We start from the raw sequence: 22,837 nt of genomic DNA on the forward strand, positions 1-22,837 counted from the left end.
CTTTGATTTTATAAATCTTTTATTTTTTCCGTTTTACCTTTTGGATATTCACACACAACTCAAAAAATACAACTACAATACAAAGTATCTGTGTCCTTCAAGAAAAAAATCAATAATACAGAATAGGAGTCCCTTACAAGTGAGATTAACAACAATACAGAAAAGCAGAGATATTCGCCCCTGTAATAAAAGTAAAAAAATAAATAAAATAAAATAAAATGAAATAAGATAAAAGGGGTTGGAGGTTACTGGAGTCCTGGCATTGCCTGTACTAGTAATGACCATCTTCCTTCAAACAAGACCGGTTTCAACTGTAATCTTGCTGTGATTTTTTTTCCCACGATGAGCAAAATTTTTTTTACCCTGTCTCTCCATTGCGTTATGTTTGGAGGCTGTGGTTTCAACCAGGAATCTGTCATTGTGCTTTTTGCTATCAATAGCGGGATTCTCAGTAAATATTTAGAGTTCTTATCTGTGATGCTGACAGGTATTATACCCAAAATGAAAATGGCTGGTTCCAAAGATAAATTAATGCCCATAATCTGTTTGATCTCCTTTTGAATATTTTTCCAGAATTTCTGTAATTTTGGGCAATCCCAGAATATATGGGTGGAATCACCCACTGCCTCACAATCCCTCCATCATAAATTAGTCGCGTTGCTGTATTTCGATGTAATGAACGCAGTGTAAAAATAACACATTTTCACTTTCCAATCAAATTCCCAACTTTGTTTGTCAGTAATGTTATGACCCTCTCAAAACGTTTTCTCCCACTCTTCTTCTAATATTATGATATTCGCTTCCAGCTCCCACTTTTCTTATACATCCAAGTTGTTGTCCTTAGATTCTGGTTGTAGTGCTTTGCAGATTTTTGATATCGCTCCTTTTTTGACTTGTCCTCTGAGAATGACCATAACACCTCCTCTAATTTAGATGGTGTTTTACGGATGTTCTCCCATTCCTGGTGTTTCTGTAGATCATGGACGTGCGGTCAGGGGAAGCAGGTGAGGCATCATGAGAAGTAAAAAAGAAATAATAAATACTATTAATATTTGTCCACTGGTCTGTGCTTTCAACGCAATTTCGGTGTGGTTCCTATAGGTTTTGATCATTTTACCCCAGATTGCGCAATCCCTCACAAACTGGGTTGAGCGCGTGCATTTGGCGCGTGCTTGTTACCATTTCTCTGTATGTTTCTAATATATCCAATAATCATGTTTGGAGACACTTTTATTATACGTTTTAGTTTCTATAGTGTTCGGCACTGTATTTCTCGTATGTGTGTAATATTTAAGCCTGATTGATCTGACGTGAATCCACACGAAAAAGGCTTGCCTTGAGGCAGCCAGTACCGCTGTCTCAACGTGGGGGGCGATAGTGAGCCTGTAGTTCAAGTTTACGACTCGGTTTACTCTTCAAAAAAATGTCAAAAAATTCAAAGAGCATCAACGTAACAACTGCACTGGATTTTCACACTGAACATGGAGGATATGGTTTCCACATTAAGGAATTGCGGGATAATGTATAGTAAGCTTGTGATTAGTCTCCAAGAGTAAATCTGGAGGCAGATCTTTCAGTAATCAGGCTCCTCTTCTATAGAACCAACTTCCAGTATCAGTCCAGGGGACAGACTCTTCAGCAGTTTTCAAGACCAGGCTTAAAACGTTTTTGTATGACAGAGCTTATAGTTAAAAAGTTAAAGTCCTCTACTCTTTAGCTATGCTGCTATAGGCCTAGGATGCTGGGGGAAGGACTGAGCATCTCTTCCCCCCCTGCATGCGCTGATAAGAACCATGCTTCTTAAAAATCCCTGTTTCTCCCAGTTCTAAGAATTTGTACTGCATTTACTAACCATGTTCTCCCAAAGTCTCTGTCTCTCCCAGTTCCTCTCCTCTCTCTCCCTGTCCTCATCCTGCAGGTGGTGACTCATCACCATCCCATGTTCCTGCAACACCTGCTGGTCCCATATCTTCATGAATTCTGTACTACAGCTCAACTCCATGAACTTCATGCAGCAACATGTTCCTGCCTACACCCCCCCTCCCCCATGCCTCTCTCACCCTCTCTCTCTTTCTCTTTCTCTCTCTCTCTCTCTCTCCCACTCTCAACCCAACCAGTCGAGGCAGATGGCCACACCCCCGGGCCTGGTTTTGCCCGAGGTTTCTGCCTCTTAAAGGAAGTTTTTCTTTGCCACTGTCGCCAAGTTCTTGCTCATTGGAGGATCTGTTGGGTCTCTTCTAATAATTTCATAAAGAGTTTGGTCTAAGACCTACTCTTCATGTAAAGTGCCTTGATGTAACTTTGTTATGATTTGGCGCTATACAAATACATTTGATTTGATTTGATTACTGACAAAATAACTAAAAACAACAAGAATAGTTCCGTTTAGGACAAAAATGGGTTTGAATTCAAACTGGTTGTGTTGTCTTGACACATTTTTTGTCATAACTTTGGAAATCTGTTTTTTGCACACCACTCTTTACTTTTGTTTGTATTTGTATTTGCAAGAGCAAATATGCTCCCTCTGAGTTGCTACAAATGTAACTGCCAAATGTAGCCCTACTTGTGTGTAAGGATTTCTGATATGAAACATAATAAGCAGTCAGTGTAAAATCTGCCAACTGAATTGTGAATTTAAGCTGTACTATTAGCATTATATAATCTGACTTGCGAGTCAGTACCTCCCCAACCACAAACCTCACCGCACATCACTGCTGTAGGTAATCTCTTTGCTGTAAGAATTTCTAAAAGTCTTGAGCTGGTAAATTAAATTCCTTTTGAAGCTGTGTGAATTATTTCATTGTTTGTCCCTGAAACATTTGATCAATATATATTAGCCCCTTGTTAGCCCATCTGTTAAATCCTGCGTCCATGGTAGATGGTACCAAGTCTGGGTTCTTTGCAATCTTGGTAGCTCTTCCTATAGAGTTTGACAGTTTCAACTTCTTTCATACCACTGACCAAATTTTCATTGTTCCCTTGATCCGTTCTCTGCCCATCTTGAGTCTCTTCCGAGTCTTCTCGTTTAAAAATGGAAGTGATTCTAAAGATATATTTCAACATGCTTCTAGCTGTTTTATTTTGCCATAGGAATTTAGAAATGATTTTGTCCAATTTTTTCAGAAAGGCTCAATCATTTTGTATCTCCGTTATCAGTTTCCCATAGTTAGCAATTTATTTTTTATGATTTGAAGGTACAACGTTGCCACTAATTACTTACTTCTGTGTAATCATTATTATTAGTTTTATTTAAATTCTTTGCTTTTCTGTTTCGTGTTGATTTTTAACATCTCTGCATGTAATGCTAACCCTAATTTAAACCCTAATTCTACCTCAGATCTTAAAACCAAATGTTGTCCTTATTTCTAATTCAGATTATCCCCCAAAGACTGTGCAAAATGGCCCCACTCTGTCAGGAAAATATTGTTGTATTTAAAAGCACACACACACCTTCAGCACTGCTGTTGTTCATGATGTTAATAAAGTTGTGGGGGAAAAAAAATTACTTCCGCATCGCTCGTAGTCCGGAAGTAACGGTCAGTTCTACTACAGCTGGCTGTTAGTGTTAATCTCAACACCTGCATTCTATTAAACATTCCTCATCCATAAACATGGCGGCAAGGAACCCAGGCGTGCAGTTCGGTGAGTACAATGAGCCCGGCTTTGTGTTGCCGAGACTCTTACACAACTTTTTGTCACGTTATGTAACGTTTAATAAATTGTTATTTTACCACATACTCGTCGCTACCTCTCTGTTTAAATGTGAAGCACACAAGAAAGACGGCGACCATGACACATAACCTTTTTTTAATAAGTAACGTTGTGGCTGTCACTGACCTGCAAATACTTGTATTTATCATTATTATTATACAACGGGTTGTGTAACATACGTACAGCATAGACTTGTTACTACTGTGAAAGTACCATTATATAAACGGGCTGTTGGCTCTGGGATATAAATATAAGTAGCATTACGTGTCTGTTAAGTGTAGGTAGTATAAAGTTAGATATGGTGTGACAACGACCACTCATGACACCAATTGTTAACTCATGACAGTTCTGTCTCTTCCTGTTCAACTCACCAGCTAATCTGCTCACTTCAGCAGTCACATGGACAGCTGCATGGTTATCAGCAGCTCTACTGATTTATTAAGGCTGGTTTAACGTCAGCCTGCTGTGTTGTCTTACTGTTCCGCTGTATTGATTCTTCTGTTTGAATACTACAAGTGAAAAACTTAAAGATACTATGTATTCAAAGTATTTTTTCTTCTTCTTCTTCTTCTTCTTCTTCTTCTTATTATTATTATTATTATTATTATTATTATTATTAATAAATTTGAAAAGAAAGAAAGAAGCAAACTTATCAGCTTTCAGCAGAATTTGCTGTTTTGGGATCAAAATAATATACCTTGGACTCGGAGGAGTAATAGTTCACAAACGTTTTCCTACCTTCACTGTGGAAGGCATTTTTCCCAGCACACATTCTATGAAGACTATACAGGGTGTCAGTAAAGTCTCTACAACTTAAAAATATATTACAAAAGCAAACGAACAGACAAATATGTAGAAATATTACAAAATGAGGAGTAGATATAGATTTTATTTATTTATTTTGCATATAATACACTTTTACATTGACACCATTAGTTGCACAAAGCACATCAAGACGGTACTCAATTTCTTGCAATGTTTGCCGTTGCATCACCTCATCAATGGTCGCAATGGCATCAGTGATGTCCCTTATTTTTGTTAAATTCTGTGGGGTTATCTTTAACATAACCCCACAGAAAGAAGTCCAGGGGAATGCTATCTGATGAACGCGGTGGCCAGGGAATTGGGCCATCCCTTCCAAGGGTTAGGGCATTTACCACTACCTATGTCATTTACATTGTAAACCCAGATAAATTGAGTTTACTTAAAAAAAAAATTAGGAAACTGGTTGCCCTAAAAAAAAATAAGTAATGTTTGATGAAAACGTGAATTTAACTTAAAAAAATGAGTGGATGGCATTGTTATTTTGAGTTCAATACACTTAATACCAAGTTTGTTCAACTTAAAATCATTAGTAATATCATTTGCTTTACATATTTATTCCATTTATAACTTTAAGCTGAATACACTAACCTCCAAGTTGATTTACTTTAAAAATTGCTTTGCCCAATTACTCCACTATCTGAGAAGTAAAATAAAATATTTTTAATAAAAAAAACCCCCAAAAAACTATACAGATCAAATTAACCAAGAAAATAAAACGCAAAACCACAGGAGTACATTCTTGTCTACATGTTTTATTAAAGTTGTCTTTATCATGTTATCAAACAAAATAGGTTTGCAATAAAAAAATCAAATAGGACTCTTGTGAATCTTGTGAAGGATGACATTAAACTACAAAAATCAATGCCATTGCTATACAACATAGGTAACAATAGGAAATAAACTAGATCAGCGCTAATAACACAAATCACACGCCAATCAGCATGGAATCAAATTGCAAAATCAGTGGCAATGCATAAAAAGTTCCATATCAAACAGTGAATATGGTATTTTCAAAGTGCAACATTACAAATAACCAAGCACTCAGATCCAGAGCAGCAAGTATTCAGACCCCTCTTTTAAAGAGACTGAATTTTGGGTTTCAGCTCACTTGTGCCCAGGTTTAGCATTGCGTGTTGAATAAAGTGGAAGGTGCTTTTCATGCACTTGGGGTAATCCAAGTGCAAAGCATAAATCAGTCCAAAAAGGACACAGAAAGCCTGTGGCAGGTTGGCCAGCTCCTCCATTACTACACTCCCTTCCAAGGTGATGCTCACTCTGGATTGGTTGAGTTAAGGATGTTCATCAATGCAGAGGATTCCCACTGGAGTTTCACTGTACAAGTCGTTCTCAGTTGCATCCTAACAGAAAAAGAAAAACAATGAGAGGACATTGTAATGTCAATAATGCTGTATTGACCACAGAAATTAAGACATGGCAACACCAATTTTAAATTGCCATAATTTGATCTGTGCATTACAAGAGCTGTTTGAAAACCTGTGTGCTTACATGGTTTTAATGGCAGAAAAAATATATAAAAAATATACAGTTAGCGTGGCAAGAGCAAAAAATTTCCAATGCTGAGAAACAGGAGCTTCAAATATCTGTTTGAGCAACCTTTTCAACCAGCCACAACACTGGAGGTTAGGTTTAGGAGCAGATTCAAAATGTTGGTTTTGAGCTGCCGCGTGGGGGTTGGAGGGTGTCTTCACTGCTCACTCTAACACAGTGGTTCCCAAACTTTTTCTGCTGGGCCCCCTTTTGCTACATAAGAAAACAGAAGGTGGCGGCGGCAGCGCCAAAAACTCTGGAACAGAAGGAGGCATAGGCAGCACTATGAACTCAGGAACAGAAGGCAGCGCCGCAAACTCCAGAGGGGGTGGCAGCAACGGGAGCGCCTCTAAACCTGGAGGCGGCGGCAGGAGCCCAGCAGGAACAGGAACAGGTGCACGGGATGGCTGGTGGCTAGCTGGCTTAACTGGTGGCCTCAAAAAGGGTTGTGGGCTGGAGACCCACAAACCCGAGTCTCAGGGGTTGGGGGACAGCAGGCCGAATGGGTTGCCGCCTGGCCCTGAAGGCTTGCTGCACTGAGCGAGGGCCTCCCCGGACCAGACGGGTTCCCCAAAGAGGGTTGTGGGCTGGAGCAGGCTCCGGGCCGGTGGCTCGAGACCCACAAACCCAAGTCTCGGGGGTGGAGGAGACCGGTTTCTTTCCGGGACAGATTTGGCAGGCTCGAAAACAGGTTGCTGGATAGTCTGCTGGATTAAGTTATTGAGTGTTTTTCGTATGGTGACCAAGTGTGGGATAAAATGGCTAACCCACTGCTTTTCCTGGAAGTAACTCTGTTGGTTGGTGATCTGGTCCATATATAGTGGTTGCAGATGAGGGGGAGAGGGAATGAGGCCATTTACAGCCATTTCAAAGTCCGTGACCTTTCGTTCAAAAAGGCATCGCTCCGCTGACTCCATATCTGGTCAGATCCTTCTGTCAGGGGTGGTGGTGTGGGAATGAGGACCCAAACGCAGGAGCCAGGAACCAGGTTAAGGTGAAAACGAAATACTTTTAATTAACAAAACCAAAACTACAAAATAACTGAGATAGAGGGAAAACAGGAAGAGTAGTGGGGAGAAAAAAACGTTTTCATTAGCTAAACTGACGTGATAACACACTTGGCTAGCAGTGTAACGGATATTTTTCTCTTCTAAGACACACGTAGCTTTAATAGCTGTTTGTGAGCAGTGACGACGTTTTAAGTATTAACATTGATGTTTTCACTTGTAAGAGCAGTGGTTCCAAAGTCTTTATATTGTTCTGTGGGGGGCACAGAACAATTGCAGGGAGGGGCGCAGAGCGCAGGAAAATGAATGAATAAATCGTCCTGTCGCCCTCTTTCGTCTCCGTTACTCCATTCGAGGCACACGTCGTCTGACAGGGCAGCCACTGGCATCGACGGCGTGTTTAGTGATAAAATTAGCTACAGGATCCGCGGTAGTGGAACTGCTGTTTCTAGTGCTTACAAATTACCCCTCACTGTAAATAAAAAAAACCCCAACAACTAATACATTGGAAAATGTCTGCCAGACACAATAGCAGCGAACAGTTGAAAATACACGCCGGCCGGAGAAGTGACTTGCTGCAACCTGCCATCAGGCAGGTTACCTGTGCTGCATTCAAGTGGTGTCAGAATAATCGGGTAAATAATTTCCCGACCGACAAAAATCACACAAACACTGATAGGCTACAGTAAATATCTGCCCATGTAGAGAAAAACAGATTAGTGAGTTATTTATTTGCATAATCATGATATCAATGATATCAAGCCAATACTTTTGTGGTTTTAGATATTGTAGAGTCTAGTAGTAGAATACAAGAACAAGTCTGGGATTACATCACTGATATAAAGCTTAAAAAGTGTTTCTGCATAGTTGAACACGAAAAATGAAACATCACCAGAAACCACTAACGATGTCTTTTGATATGTTTTGAGTATTAAAATCTAAAAAATCTTCTTTGTAGCATCCACTAAGTTAAAAAAATGACCTCGGGAACACAAACCTTTCTACACTGCTTGAATGCAGCGGGAATTTAATGACCAAAACTTAAAAATTCCATCCCATTTAACTTACAGTTTCTCATTCACACATTACTTTCAAATGTAAGTATATTCTACTTTGAATTAGTCGACTGCGCTTAAATTTGATAGTTATACAATCAAACTTAAATTATCTATGTACACTGAAATTGATTGAGTAGAAATTAAATCTGGGCTAGCAGTGTAGGGCTGGGCGATAAAACGAGAACGATAAAATATAGTCCTGTAAAAGGGTTAAGTTTCAAAAGCAATTTTATACCTTTAAATTCAGTAAATGCTTTTAAATTACACCAAATACTTTTTAACTTCCTTTTAGTCAGAGTAAATACCTTTTTAACTTCCTTTTATTTGAAATAAATGCCTTTTAAAAAGAATAATTTTTTTTTTTTTTTTTTTTACTTTAAGTAAATATCTTTTTAAATCCTTTTTTTACAAAACAAAATACCTTATAATGTAAACCAGTTGCAGGCCTGATTTGAAGCTCGGCCTAAAAACTTTAATGCCCGCAAGTTCAGTTAGTTCAGTTCGTACTCACAAATCCCTTATGAATTGTTAATGGGGGTAGCAGTCACAGGGGCAACGGCAGTCACCACTGAGCAGTTAGAACACATCATCAATATCAATATATTGCACATATTGTAGCCACCATAATTAGCAACTACTTAACTGTTACAAATAGAATATCAGAGAACACAGATGTAGTCAAACACAAAAATGTATCATAAAAAGGGAGCACTTATCTTACTTGCTCTTTATCAAAAAAAGGCAATATAAAATAGAAAGTGTAGTAGCTAATAAAAATAAAGAAAATTTTAACCCACTCATAGAAACAACTTAACTGCTGCAAATACAATCAACAATCAACAAACGTGAATATGACACAAAGTGCAGCATCAATTCAAAATAGTTAAATGAAAAACCTTATTACCACCTGCAAAGCAATGTAGTCATCGTAGTCAACGCCAAATCCAAATGATTCCACACCATGGTGGATGGCGACCCTTCACATTTTCTTTTTTCTGAATCCCATTCACTCGTTCAAGTCTTACTCTCCACTCTCTTTTCCAGTATTTGCATGCCGAGTGCTGAAATTCACGGACTTCTGATTGGTTCTGAAGGCAGCATGAACAGAGCGTGGCACTGGGCCTGAACAGTGCAGTGCTACTCTCTCTACTGTTTCTGCTTATAGTGTATCTAATCGCACAGCATGTGCTGTACCAAGTTTTTATAAAGTTTTGTCACATACCGAAATACTGTTGTTTTCCCTTGTGTATTGAGCCAAACAGGACGTATTGAAACGTTCAATAAGATATTGTATATTGTTGCATTTCTAGTGTGTGTATATAACTGCAGGAAAAGCTACAAACACTACAGAAACTCCCCAGAAAAATCAACTGACCGAGCAAAAGATCAGCCATTGCTGTTTCTCACCAGTCTAATAATCAAAATAATTTCAAAATAGGCTGTTAAATTGTTTATCTTCTTCTGAATTGTGTCAATCAGGAGGTTAAGTTCAAATATTGACACAATATTTTACAACCTGACAACAAAATATAACAAAAATACTATATATATTAGATATATTAAATATTGTTTCTTACTTATCCTGCATCAGATCTGGAGTGGATATCCAGAGTAAGAGTAAACACACAGGCTGTTTTGAAGAGGGCTCAGCAAATCCAAGGCCTGAAGACTCCCAAGAAACAGTGGCAGGTACGTCTCATGTGATGACAAATCTGTGCAGCTTTGTCAAAACAAAAATAATTACATGAGTGTCTTCTATGTGAGCTTCAGCAAATTAAAGGTCCCATACAGTCTAAGGTAGTCTTGTGGGTTTTTATTTTATTGTAGAACACATCTAGGCTCGATATTAATACCATAAAGGTATTAAAGAGCTCAGCTCACAGAGAAAGGAACACAGGAGAAAGTCTTATGTTATTATAAGCGACTTTAAAGAATTTGTAACATTTCCTGCAATTGCCTTTAACAGCCAGTGATAAAGTGCGGGTCAATTACAGTAATAACCACGCTTTATGCTGTGTAAATTACCCTGTATTACCTAGCCTATATACAGTTACCGAAAAAACTGTTGGATATCTGAACAGTGAAGTTCAAACTGTTTCCTCTGTTCTTGCCACTATGTGACCACTATGTATTTGTCCTGCAGGCCGCCTGGCTGCTGAAGGCTGTAACATGCATTGACCTGACAACTCTTGCTGGAGATGACACACCATCCAATGTCCATCGGCTATGTCTGAAAGCCACCCAGCCAGTCAGACAAGACCTGCTCAAGAAGATGGATATGCATGACAAAGGTCTGCTTCAGTTTTACCAAGCACATACAAACCAGTTAAAACATAAAAGCACGAGTTTTACACTTCATCTTGTCAGTCCTGTCTCCTCAGGACCAGTTTTTTTCTCTCATCTTAATTTTGTTTATGTTTTTTTTATTGGTGTGTCTGTCAAGTCTTGATTGAGGTTGATGCGTCCATTCGACAAATTTCTAACTGGTTTGCGCACATTTACTAAACAGCTTCTCTTTTCTTTCCCTTTTATCTTCAAATCTTCAGTATTTAGTTTTTATTGTTCACACATATTATATCATCACATCACAAAAAACAAAAAGGTAAACTTCTGCAATTAAACAACATTTGCATAGATAACGTAATTTTTATAAGTAAACCATCAGTATTTGTCTGTATTATTTTACGTTTCAGAAAAAACTAAACATTTTATAATTTTTCTCATTAAATTGAAATTTAATCATTTGGTTGTTTCAATCACCTTTTCTTGATGAAGTGAACCAGAATTAATTTATTGCAACATAAAAATAGCAGTATGTGCTTGTATTAATAGCTCATGATCCTGTAGATTGGAAATTTTCACCACGTCTAAATATTCAACAGTATATAATTTAGTTTTAGTCACCTCCTAAGAATACGTTGGGCAGCACTCCAGTTTGTATGCCAGTGAGCAGCATCAAATGGTTAGCACTAGCATAATCGCCTATCAGCAACCTGAACAGGAGTGGGCTCAGCACAGAGCCCTGGGGAGTTTCAGGGCTCAGTGCATGGGCCTGGAGTTGCAGCTGCTGATTTGTCCTAACTGTTGCCCACGACTGAAGAAGTCATTGGCCTGCTGGACCTCTGGTTTCAGCTTCACAGCTTTTTTGTTGAAGCCTGAGCTACAGACAATGAACAGCATTGTGATATAAATATAACTCCTCTCCAGTGGGGTAGGGCTGAATGGGGTCAAGCATACTCAGTCGACCAGACAGGAATAAGACAATATTTCACCTTTATTTGATTTGGAGTCTGCTGAGGATAGCAGACAGTTTGTTCAGAGCATGATTCAACCTGCAGAGGGCGACACAGACCACTCTTTCTTTTTTTTTTTTTTAAAAAACCATGTCTCTTCTCAGTTGGACTTTTATTTTGTGTCAGGAATAACAACAGCGGCTGTATGTGTATATCCATCCCGTGTGGCTGATGCTGTCATGACACTAAAAGCTGTCAACTCCAGCCTCCCTGTGGCCTCAGGTAAGATACCTGACATTGGCTCTAACTTAGTTTTTACTTAGTAACCTAGTGGAGGAGAAAGTGAAATACAACTAGGTGACCATGGATGTTCACAATCAGAATAAGAATTACTTTATTGAGCCCTGGAGGGAAATTGTTTGTGTCACAGGTGCTCCTGACAGAACATTCGGGCATAACAAGTACAATAATAGTAAGGAAATATGTACATTAGAGTTGCAAGAGGCTAAATATGTATGAAAATACTATGAAAAAGCTTAGATTTTTTTTTTTATATTACAGCAATAAGTAAAATCAATATACACCAATATATCAATACACCAGCAAAATGGAAGTGCAAATATTGCACAGTAAAAAAAATGCTACTGTGTACTTTATTGAAAATGAATACAGCTTGAGACTGACAGTGTGTTCTCCTTCCTCATCAAGTGGCTACTGGTTTCCCAGCTGGCCAGACACCACTGGAGACACGCCTGCAGGAAGTCCGGATGGCAGTGGCTGATGGTGCCATGGAGATCGACATTGTCATCAACAGGAAACTCGCCCTGACAGGATATTGGGAAGGTATGTTGTGATCCCGGTTGATCACCATTGAGTCCCCAAGCAGTAAACATTCACAAGCTCCATATAAATGAAAATTGAATCCTTGGCTCCTGGAGGCTTGTCTGAAAAATCCAGGGCACTAATGCTCTCCACCCTCAAAATGTGTTGTTACAGAGCAGGGTAAGTGAATACTGTAAAACACTGTAAAAGAACTAAGTGAGTTCTGAGCAGAGCAGTAGAAAGAGGGCAGAAAACTGGAGAGGTTTGATATGTTAAACTTTAATATATCCCGTCATGGGTGGGTGGCACAGTGAGACTTACACACACTGCAAAATGCTGGGAGAACAAAGACAATTATTTTGCGCTGGAGCAAACTTCATACACGAGAGCATGATGTCTAGCAGTCTTCACACTCATATTAACCTCTCAATGGCAAATGTCACTCAGTACCAAGATGGTTAAGAAAAAACTGAGACAAGTCACAGGTAGAAATAGGAAACCCTGTGATGCTGCTGCCAAGATATCATCTCATGTCATCCCCCCAAAAGGAGCTGTGTAGGAGGACAAGGATCTCGCAGAATGTGCATTAATACCATGTGGGTGGTCTTTTCTCACACAACCAATGACACAGCTGCTGTTTTGTCAGAGGCATCCCTGGGGAATTCTCTCTATAGTGCCTTTGCAGCTGTTAGGTCTGTCTGAAGGCTGCTTTGCGTGTCACATAATGAGACAGTGCATGCGTTGAACTGAGGCATTGAGACTCCTCCTCTCCATCTAATTTATTTTATAGCCTTGGAGTGGGGGGGGTCAAGGAAAAAAAAACTGTTACAACTCCCATCGTTTTGAATGAGGAGACCAGAAGAGGTGATGCAGAGCATTTACTGTACACAAGAAAACAGAGACTAGGGTCCCCTGTGAAACATCAATAAAATATTGGAGAATGCAGTTTGACTTATGCATTAATTTTATTATTTTAAATTGAAGTATAGAATTGTTGTATCATTAAAAACAAAGCTTAGACAGACTTCATTAAATAAACAACCTCACTCTACAACCCTTCCACCTGGGACCATGGCAATACAAGTCAGACCACTTTTGACCACTGCCACAATTGCAATTATTCCTCTGGTTCTAAATCAAGGGTAATTGGATGTCATGGTTATAAAAGATCCTTGGAATGTCACATTATCCTCAGGTTTGAGGTTGCACTGTTGTCTGATGTAGCATAGCTCTACAAGGTACAAAATCACCTGAACAGCTAAGAAACCTGACTCATGTTTCCTGAATATAGGAGAAGGTAGAGGAGAATCAGTAGGCAGCTACTTAACATAAGCTGAAACTCAGTTGAAGCGGTGGCCAGGAGGTACATGATGAGCCTATCCACCAGTGACAGAAGATGCAGTGGTCGTCCGTGAAAAATGACACTATGCATAATTCATGATTTATAAGACCCTGAATTGAAATACAGACAGTTAAGTTCTTTGGACTTGGCACAAGATATAATTGTGGAAAATGGTGTTTCAGTGACTAATCTGTCTGTGAAAGAAGATGAAGACAACCTCTATGGACGACATCCAAGAAACTGCAGAGAACTGCAAGATTAAACTTTGACAAAGAATTTGAAAAGAGCCCTCAAGCGGCAGCACATTCTTTGTTCCAAGGAAACAAAAATGATTCATTAGAGTCATTAAATGGAGCTCAGCATGTTTTCGGTGGACCTGGTCTACACTACCAAAACAACTGTATAGTACCGACAATGAAACATGAAGGTGGGAATGTGCTGATATGGAACTGCACAAGGTGTTGGTCGATGACATTTATACATGATACCGTGGATGTGAGTGTGTAATACAGGATTGAAAGATGACTCCCAGTTTCAAGAAGCTTGACTTGATTTTTCCAACATGCCAATGTTCCCAAAAGCACCAAGAAGAGTTTGTATAAGGAAAAAAAGTTTTTATGATTGAAATTCAATAGAACAACTCCAAGTTAGTTTAAAACTGAAAGTAAAGCAACAAAACCCATACATCAAAAAGCAACTGAAAAGAATCACCAGTGAGGAAGGAAGATCTTGCCACAGATTTGACTGGTATCATCCATGCCCAGGAGGATTGAGTCTGTCAGTGGAAATCAAGGTGGACACACAAAAGAGTGGTTGGTTGTCAGCATGAAAAGATGGTTGTTCAGAGTGTGGAAAAACCAGGGGAAATTTCTACTGTGCTATTGAGTGAAACAAATTTTGCTGTCTTCGTGTTCTTTTCAAGAAACATTTAAACGGTGGATGCTCAAAGACCTCTGTCTGTTCCTTTTCAGGGAACTAGGCCCTGAGGCTCTGGCCTACTTATGGGAAAATGCTGAATAGTATTATTTTCAGAAGTACTGCAACTATATGCGATGGAAATTGTCACATTTTGCTGGACATCGTTTTCAAGAACCACAATGCCCTCCATATTATATCCTGTTTGGGTATGCACAGCCGAAGGACCACAAGCTTGGAGATTCAGATGTGCACCAATGGAGATACAACACGAGTGATTCATTGCTCCCCACCTGAACAAAAATGCCATTATAAATGTTATGTAGCTGTGTAGCTTAGTTATGTAGCTGTCTCTGTCTGTCTCTCACCAACTATTGAATTTAAATGGGGGGCAAACTGGTAACTGCAATCCTTTTTTTAATTTTAATTTACCATCCTAACCTAACCTAATGTTCATTGCAAGCAGACTTTGCTACTTTGAGTTATTATATTCTGAATCTGAACCACCGTTAATGTGCTCAAATGTGTGAGAAGTGGGGAGACCACAAAGAGGGGGAGGGTGTTGATGGTCTGTTATGTTCGCTTGAGATGAAAAATCTCTTTTGCTTGTATTAACTTTGTTTGATGAGAAGAGCTTGACTCAACAGTTGAGTGTGAGTCTAGCGGAGTCAACATGTATATGGGAAATATGCATGAACAGAAAAACCTGCAAACCCTTCAGAGGAGAGGAAAACACAGAAGAAGTGATTGTTGGAAACTGCTTTTTATTGAGAAGTGGATCACTCTCAAAAAACTGCTGTGCTAGGAAATCTCCACATATATCTGCTCATCCACTGCATCCCATGTTTGACAATCAGGCAGGTTTGCCCAGGTGCAGACTCCCAATATTCTGGACTCTTCGGGCCCTACAGAGTCTTGGGAGTCTTTACCAAGGTGGAGCTGAGTCCCTTTCTCATCCATCAGATGAATGCAGGAGGTGTGTCTATTGGAAACGTGGTACAAAGAAAAACTCAGGGCTGTCCATAAGACAATGGATCTGGAAATTGAGACATGTGAACCCAAAAGCCCTTAGCACATTCAAAAGAAAAAAAAAAAGCAACACCTTGTAGCTAACTTTGCAAATGTTTTATAAATTATTGCAGTTTCAAGGTATTTTTGGTGATGAGGTGTATGAACTTTTTGTCCATATGTTAATCACTGATGAAGTATGTTGACAGATTGATTCCTTTCTTCCACTACAGCCATGTATGATGAGATCCGTCAGTTTCGGAAGGCCTGTGGTGATGCCCACATGAAAACTATTCTGGCTGTTGGAGAGCTGGGAACCTTCACCAATGTCTACAAGGCCAGCATGGTTGCCATGATGGCTGGTCAGTCTTGCCACAACCTACTTACATATTTCATTGTGTCTTACTCTTATAGTTTCAGTTTATGTCCAATCCACTTAGAGAGAATACATATAGTAGTTCTCAAAGTATTTGACCATCAGCAACATCAGAAGGGTTAAAAGAACTTCAATATCTGTTTGTTTTCCTTGAGGGGATGAGAGGACACCATCCTGTGGGCAGTGAAAGAAATTCCCGAGTGAGAACACGCTCAGAATGACTTATGACCTGTCAAGCTTTCTGGATTACACGTTTTTTCCAGAGAGAGCTCAGGTCTGTCAACTGGTCACCAATAATCTTAAAGCAGACTTTGACTATGAGAGACAAGAATAGCCCCAGAAACACTGTCAATCTGTAAAACCAGCAAATAAAATAAAAGTTTAAAATATTTTCAATGAAAGAATTATAAAATTTACATAAAATGTCCCGAGAGACATGAGAAAACCCAGCTACTGCATCAAGTGGATCTTTTGTTTTCCCCGTTTAACAATTACCTCTGTGTTTTTATCAAACTTGAGTTTGGAGTAGGGCAGCATGGCGGCATAGTGGTTAGCACTGTTGCCTCAAAGCAAGAAGGTTGTGGGTATGATCACCTGCGTGGAGTTTGAATGTTCTCCCTGTCCCTGCTTAGGTTTCCTCCAGGTACTTTGGGTTCCTTCCCACAATTCGAAGACACACATGTATAGGTTGATTGGTGACTCTAATTTACCTTTAGGTCTGAGTGTCACTGTCTCTGTCTCTGTGTGGTGGCCCTGCAATAGACTGGTAGCTTTTCCAGGGTGTAACTCACGTTTGCCTCAGCATTGGCTAGGATTGGCTCCAGCACCCCTCTTGACCTTTGTGGTGCTAGAAAGTGCTAGAAAATGAGTGAGAGAGCTTGGATTAAAATAGTGTTCCCAGATAATTATGTCTCCACAATTTAAACCTTTTCTCCATGAATGATGCTGGCTTCTAGGTTATAGCTTTTTTTCCTAAAATCAATGATAACAAATGATAATCAATGATAATCACATTGAGGTCCAAGTAACTTTGATCACACCACTTTACAAATGTTGACGGGGCACAGCCATAACCTGATTTAGCCCAAGGAAGAAAAGTGCTGGACCTTATGACTGTTCAACCCCCTGTCAGCCATTCTGTCAGTCAAGAATCTTAAAAACAACAATGACATCTGATCCAATAGATTAAAATACATATCAAGCCGCTCAATTAAAATATTAGGTTTAATCTTGTTAAAAACTGAATAAAATTCAGCAACCTTTTGGGCATTTGAATTGAGTTTTTTCTAGGTGCTTGTATCCTCCAAGTTAAAAATCGTAGCATCACCATAACCTCTTTCATCTTGATAAGAAAATTGAAGTGGATCTAATTTACCATCTAATTTACCATAAATTCAGGAGACAATTTCATCTTTCAGTATTTCTGAATATTGAAGTTTTTCATCACAAAGGATGCTCAAGCACCTGGTTTGAAGTCTCACAATTCCCTTGGATTATTGGATTGGACAGAGTCTGGGCAATCTGGGAGATGTGCTAAAAAGATTTTTCCAAGTCTCAGGTTTAAGTCAAGGGAAGTTGAGGGCTTGATGTAATTCCTGCTGTCATCCATCCTGTGGCACTGCTGCTTAACATTTTCTTCTGCCTCTCTCTCTCATTGAGTTAGACACACACACACACACACACACACACACAAAGTATGCTTAACTAGCCATCACATAATAAGCCGATTACAGAACCAAATTGTCAGGGGCCCTGATAGAGATCATTATTAAAATGCATTGCTTTTGTCGCCACACCCGCTCCTTAATCTCCCCTTGTTCCTATGAATTGCGTATGAGATTCCTGAAATTGAATGATAATTTCACCTATTAATCTCTGATGCAGGCTATTTTACTCTGCCATTCCCCGCCAGTATCCCCCTGCCCATGCAAATGAATAGAGCTTCATTACCGCCACCCGCATTTAATAACCGTTATCCATTATCTGGTAATTAAGACTCCCCATAACGAATCTTAAGGATTATGCCAGTTTGAGGAAGAGGGGAGAGAAGCTGAAAAAAAAGACACTGACTGGAAGAATACATAGAACATGTCTTTAATGAACTGGAAAATGTTCATCTTGTTCTGTTCAGTAATGAACAGTCATTATACACCAGGGAGGCAGAGGGGGTGATTTTTTTTTTTTTTCTTTCTTGCAGCCTGCAGTTTGTGGGTAATATATTAAAGAGCATCATTTCATCTTCTATTTTTATCAGGAAAGCTGATAAAACATAATTGGCTGTGAAGAAAGGGAAGGAAAAATTAAGAGCGTTATTGATGAGCATGCAGCTGCCCTCTGTGCTGCCATCAGCAGCAGCATATGTTCTTGTCTGGCCAGGCCAGAGAATCAGAATAATGCCCTGTCCATCCTCTGTCTGCACCCTTACAATGACTCCCCTGCTGACTCTGCTTGCCTACTTTAGCATCTCATCATGTGGGAAAGCTTCATGAACAGGTTTGAATAGAAAACACAGTGACAGATGAATGATAAGTGCAACATGACAATCTGTTAGACTGTGTTACATGCTCCTCTATGTGTCACTTGTTTAAACCCAACAGGTTCGGACTTCATTAAGACGTCCACAGGAAAGGAGGCTGTCAACGCTACTTACCCTGTTGCTATAGTGATGGTGAGAGCCATCCGTGACTACTACTTGCGTACAGGCCACAAGGTATGGTACTTAACTCTTTCTGTATGCCATGAATGTTTCCTGGTTAATGAGTAAGAGGGAAAATAGGAGGCTCACTATTGATCAGCTATCTTTACTGGTGACATAGTCTAAATTATTAGCTCTATTTCATAACCACAGGATGGGAAGAACAAGGATTTATGACTTAAAAAGGGACATGCAGTTTTGACCTTCAAATTCATCATCTCTCCCACAATGAACGATCAATGGATGTGGGCTATGGATGAGCAGATACAATATTTTCATTCTAGTTCTTAACCCAATGGAGAGCCTCTTTTGCTCCCCCCCAATGTTGGAAGACAAAATGAATCAACATTAAAGATCAAAATTGTAATATGGTAATGCTTCAGTTTAACTGGAGAGCGTAATAGGAGCAACAGGAGAGTATGAAATATTAAAGTGGAATGATATTTAGAAGGAATAATTTTGGCACTTTGGACCCCAGCACGAAGGGGATCACAATGGAAGTGTCCATAGGTTCAAGGTTTTCCCAATTAGAGGACTCTTCCCCTGGAGCCTTGACACTGGTGGTAGTGATGAGGAATGAAGTAAATGGTGGGACATCTGGATGAAAGGGAAACTTCTTGCTGGATGGATTGATTGAAGATTGTCTGGCATCTATGGTCAAGGTGATGAAAGGTTGGTGGGTCACAGATTGAACACTGTGCTGAAATGACAGTTGTGTGACAGCAGAGAGACAGACAAATTTTCAATTTTGCAGTGTACAATTGATTGGCTAAAAGGTCACTGTGTCACGTTGTGATAGGATAAAAACAAGAATGGGGAGGGGGGCTTATGGATAGCGGGAAACTGCTTCTCCCTAAAAAGTGAGGAGGAAGTCTTCCTGACTGAACTTCGACTAAGCTTCATTATTTTTGTGTTTGACATAGTCGGTATATGGGAATGGACATTGATTGTTGGTTTAGCCAATGCTAAAGAGTCTGAAACCTTAATTCTAATGACCACTGGTTATTAAAAGAAGTCAGATTGGATTGAATGCTAATATGAAAATAGCCCTACTTCTGATTTATTTCTGTGATAAACATTTTCCTAACAACTTTATGGTCTCAGGCTCGAGTTGCAAGTCATCTTCAATGCAACACAGATACTCATTTAAGTTTCTGTAAGTAAAGATTTCAGTCATCAGTCAAATATTTCTGGAAGTAATGATCCTGTAATTTTAGCATTCTAGTACAACCACCTATATTGTAGTGCCAGACATATGGAGAGATGTTTGATATGCTGGGCAGAAAAATCTTCCAAAGCCTCTTTATGCTCTTGAGCATGACCAGAGTGTCACAGTGAACTATAACTAGGCCAGCTATATGCATGAAGTATAGAATCCATGGAGATATTCATGTTAGTGTTAAAAAAATAGTTTGAAACACTTTGCTCTTTTATAACATAATTTTCAGTTTCTGATTCCAATGAGATGCACAAAAAAATTCCTCCTGTGTTCCAAGATCAAGGTGTTCATTACGTTCAATAAATGGGGCAGGACTTAAGTTAAAAAATGTTTTTGAGAGTATTTGGTCTAAATAACTTAACTCTTCTACATATCAGTAAAATTTTAAAGTTCTCAGATTTTATCCTGTGTGTGTTTAATCTGAAGTGTCAATGTCCAAAAGAAGATATATTTGTGTTTTTAAGAACCAAAAAACCATATTGTAGTTTTACATCTCTCCCAGGGTTCTTTCTGGAGCTCTAGTAACACCAGGTCAATAAGCCAATCAGAAGCTCTCTTCTGATAGGCTAACTGCTTTGTGGTTGATCTATTACAAATATAGCAGATTTCATGTTAACACTCAGAGAAACCAAATCCTCCAAGGTTGAATAATGGGTCTTGCAATTTGGTTGAAAGAAATGGCTACTTTGTTCTTACATCATCACAAAGTTCCAGAATCTCTTACAGCTGTTCTTAAGGCTCAGTTTCTGAATTACATATGAGCATTTCTCTCTGGGCTGAGACCCTGTGAGACCTTTGTGGACATTGACACTGTTACTATAGAACACTGACCTGCTTTATAATCAAACACATGGAGGTGTACTGTAAATTTACACTGTATGGGATCTTTAAAGTAATTAAACCCTGAAAGTTTAGAGTGTAATCAATGCTTTAAGTGAAGCGTGTCTGGTTAACAGAGGTGTGTGTTCCTTAAGGTGGGCTTTAAGCCAGCAGGGGGAATCCGAACAGCTCAGGAGTCACTGGTGTGGCTCAATCTGATCAAAGAGGAGCTGGGAAACGATTGGCTCTGCCCTCACCTATTCCGCTTGGGAGCCAGTAGCCTATTGGCTGATATCGAAAGACAGGTGAGAACAGAGATGCACATGCACACACACCACTTATGCTTGAAAGCTGGAAATGTTAAGGATTAGGCTAATGTCAATATAACAGATTTTCCTGTGTAACTTGAAGAAGGGGCAGCACAGCCCACAATAAGAGAGTCGCAGGTTCGTTCCCTGCTCGGGGCCTTTCTGTGCGGAGTTTGCATGTTCTCCCTTTGTCTGCGTGGGTTTCCTCACCTCCATCCAAAGACATACATGTCTAGGTGGTGCTTAATTGGTGATGCTTAATTGACCGTAGGTGTGAAAGCAAGTGTGAGTGGTTGTTTGCCTCTGTTTGTCTTTGTGTGTTGGCCCCTGTGATGGACTGGCGACCTGTCCAGGGCGTAACCTGCCCCTCGCCCGATGTAAGCTGTGATTGGCTCCAGCAGCCCCAGAAAAGGATAAAGCGGCTGAAGATGAATGGACTTGAAGAAGTCTTAATTTTTGCCAACGCAGGGAATTATTTAGTTAGTACAATAAAATCTGAGTTAAAATCAGTTTTAAAGCTATTTTGTAGACTTTAGTAGGTAATATTTTGTCATCACTACCATTGTCTTCTTTTGCTTATTATAAATTTTTTTTCTTTTGTTGTCCAATTAATTGTGACAAACTGTATTGCTTTTTAATGGGGCCTCTCTGTGTTTTTGTACAGCTCTATCATCATGTGACTGGACAGTATGCTGCCTATCATGAACTGCCGATGGCCTAAAGCCACACACTTATTATATTAAAGACCAATCAGAACCTCATGTTCCCCAATCAAACCTGTCAGTAAACCCTGTCTTTCTATTAAAACAAGTTTTAAAAGTCTTAAAATTGTAACACTGGCCCTTACTGACAATAAAAGATAATATATGTAGAGCAGTAAGTGACTCCTGTCCTTTCTTTTCTCTCTTTGTTCCTCCAAACATGAGAAGACACTGGATCATTACAGCACAGAGAGATGTACTGAGAAACAGAGCTTCCATCTCTTCCATGAACTCTCTGGTTCATGCTGCCTGTGAGATTTTGCATACGTTTGTCAAGTCTCCGATCCATCCCAGCAATGTGTGCTGAATCGGTTATTGAGGTTTTCTTTGCTCTTAATTTCATAAGCAGGAAGCACAGCCAGCTGAAGAGCACTGGGCATTAATCAGGGGTTAAGTGAGTTTAAAAGATCTGATTGAACAGCTCACAAATTTGAGGCTTCGTTTGAAGACAGAAAACTTTCTTCTTCCTTTTCTCTTTAATTAAAATATCCCAGGCCTTGACCTTGACTGGAACAGAGGATAAATGAGTAAATTAATTGTAGAGGGAAGAGGATGTGAGGTTTTGGGGAAAAAATTTTGGGATTAGATGAAGAACTCATTGGAGACAGTCAGCCCCAGAGCACTGGTACCAGGGCTGGGAATGGGGCCATGCTCATTGAGATCTTGTCAGTGGTGGTAAGGAACACGGAAGGAGAGTCTGCAGGGGTGTGGACAGTAAGCCTCTGGTATCCACGGCGATCATAGAACAAATACCACAAAGCTTTGAAAGGAATGTTTCGCTCATTCCTTCATACATTCCCTCATACAACACTTTGGCCAGTCATCTTGCTCTGAATTTACACTGATCGGCTTTATCATTATGACCACTGACAGGTGAAGTGAATAACTAAAGTGTCCTTAATTTGATGTATTGAAGCAGTAAAAATAATCAAGTGATTTGATTTTTTTGACAAGTTTTTTTTTGACACTTTGACAAGGACCAAACTGGAATGGGTAGATGACTGAGTCAGAGAATCTGTAACACTGCAGGTCTGTGGGATGATCCTGGTCTACAGGGACCAGGATCTAACAATCGTGGTCTAAGGAAGGAAACTTTAAAGTAATTTATGAGAATAAATGACAAACAGACATTGTGACCCTAAAACACAGGAGATAAGGTGTATGATGTTTTATGGTTCAATCAAGTAGTA

General features: G+C 39.5%; 1 protein-coding gene across 1 annotated transcript; it reads left to right on the plus strand.

Moving 5' to 3' along the window:
* Positions 1-3,514: 3,514 nt before the first annotated feature.
* dera (deoxyribose-phosphate aldolase (putative)) lies at positions 3,515-21,762 on the plus strand. Its single transcript, XM_029495619.1, has 9 exons — positions 3,515-3,642; positions 9,741-9,838; positions 10,293-10,440; positions 11,569-11,664; positions 12,091-12,225; positions 15,703-15,831; positions 18,443-18,555; positions 20,734-20,883; positions 21,551-21,762. The coding sequence occupies exons 1-9, from the start codon at positions 3,612-3,614 to the stop codon at positions 21,605-21,607; spliced, it is 957 nt and encodes a 318-aa protein (XP_029351479.1). The 5' UTR covers positions 3,515-3,611; the 3' UTR covers positions 21,608-21,762.
* The last annotated feature ends 1,075 nt before the right edge of the window (positions 21,763-22,837 follow it).

The sequence above is a fragment of the Echeneis naucrates genome, chromosome 23, assembly GCF_900963305.1.
Source record: "Echeneis naucrates chromosome 23, fEcheNa1.1, whole genome shotgun sequence".
In the NCBI taxonomy this organism is placed as follows: domain Eukaryota; kingdom Metazoa; phylum Chordata; class Actinopteri; order Carangiformes; family Echeneidae; genus Echeneis; species Echeneis naucrates.

Excerpts from the sequence above, each read along its gene's own strand:
- dera (XM_029495619.1), top strand. The coding sequence starts at position 3,612 with ATGGCGGCAAGGAACCCAGGCGTGCAGTTCG. Across the intron at positions 10,441-11,568 it reads GATGGATATGCATGACAAAG|GAATAACAACAGCGGCTGTA; the intron begins GTCTGCTTCAGT and ends ATTTTGTGTCAG. Across the intron at positions 18,556-20,733 it reads ACTTGCGTACAGGCCACAAG|GTGGGCTTTAAGCCAGCAGG; the intron begins GTATGGTACTTA and ends GTGTTCCTTAAG.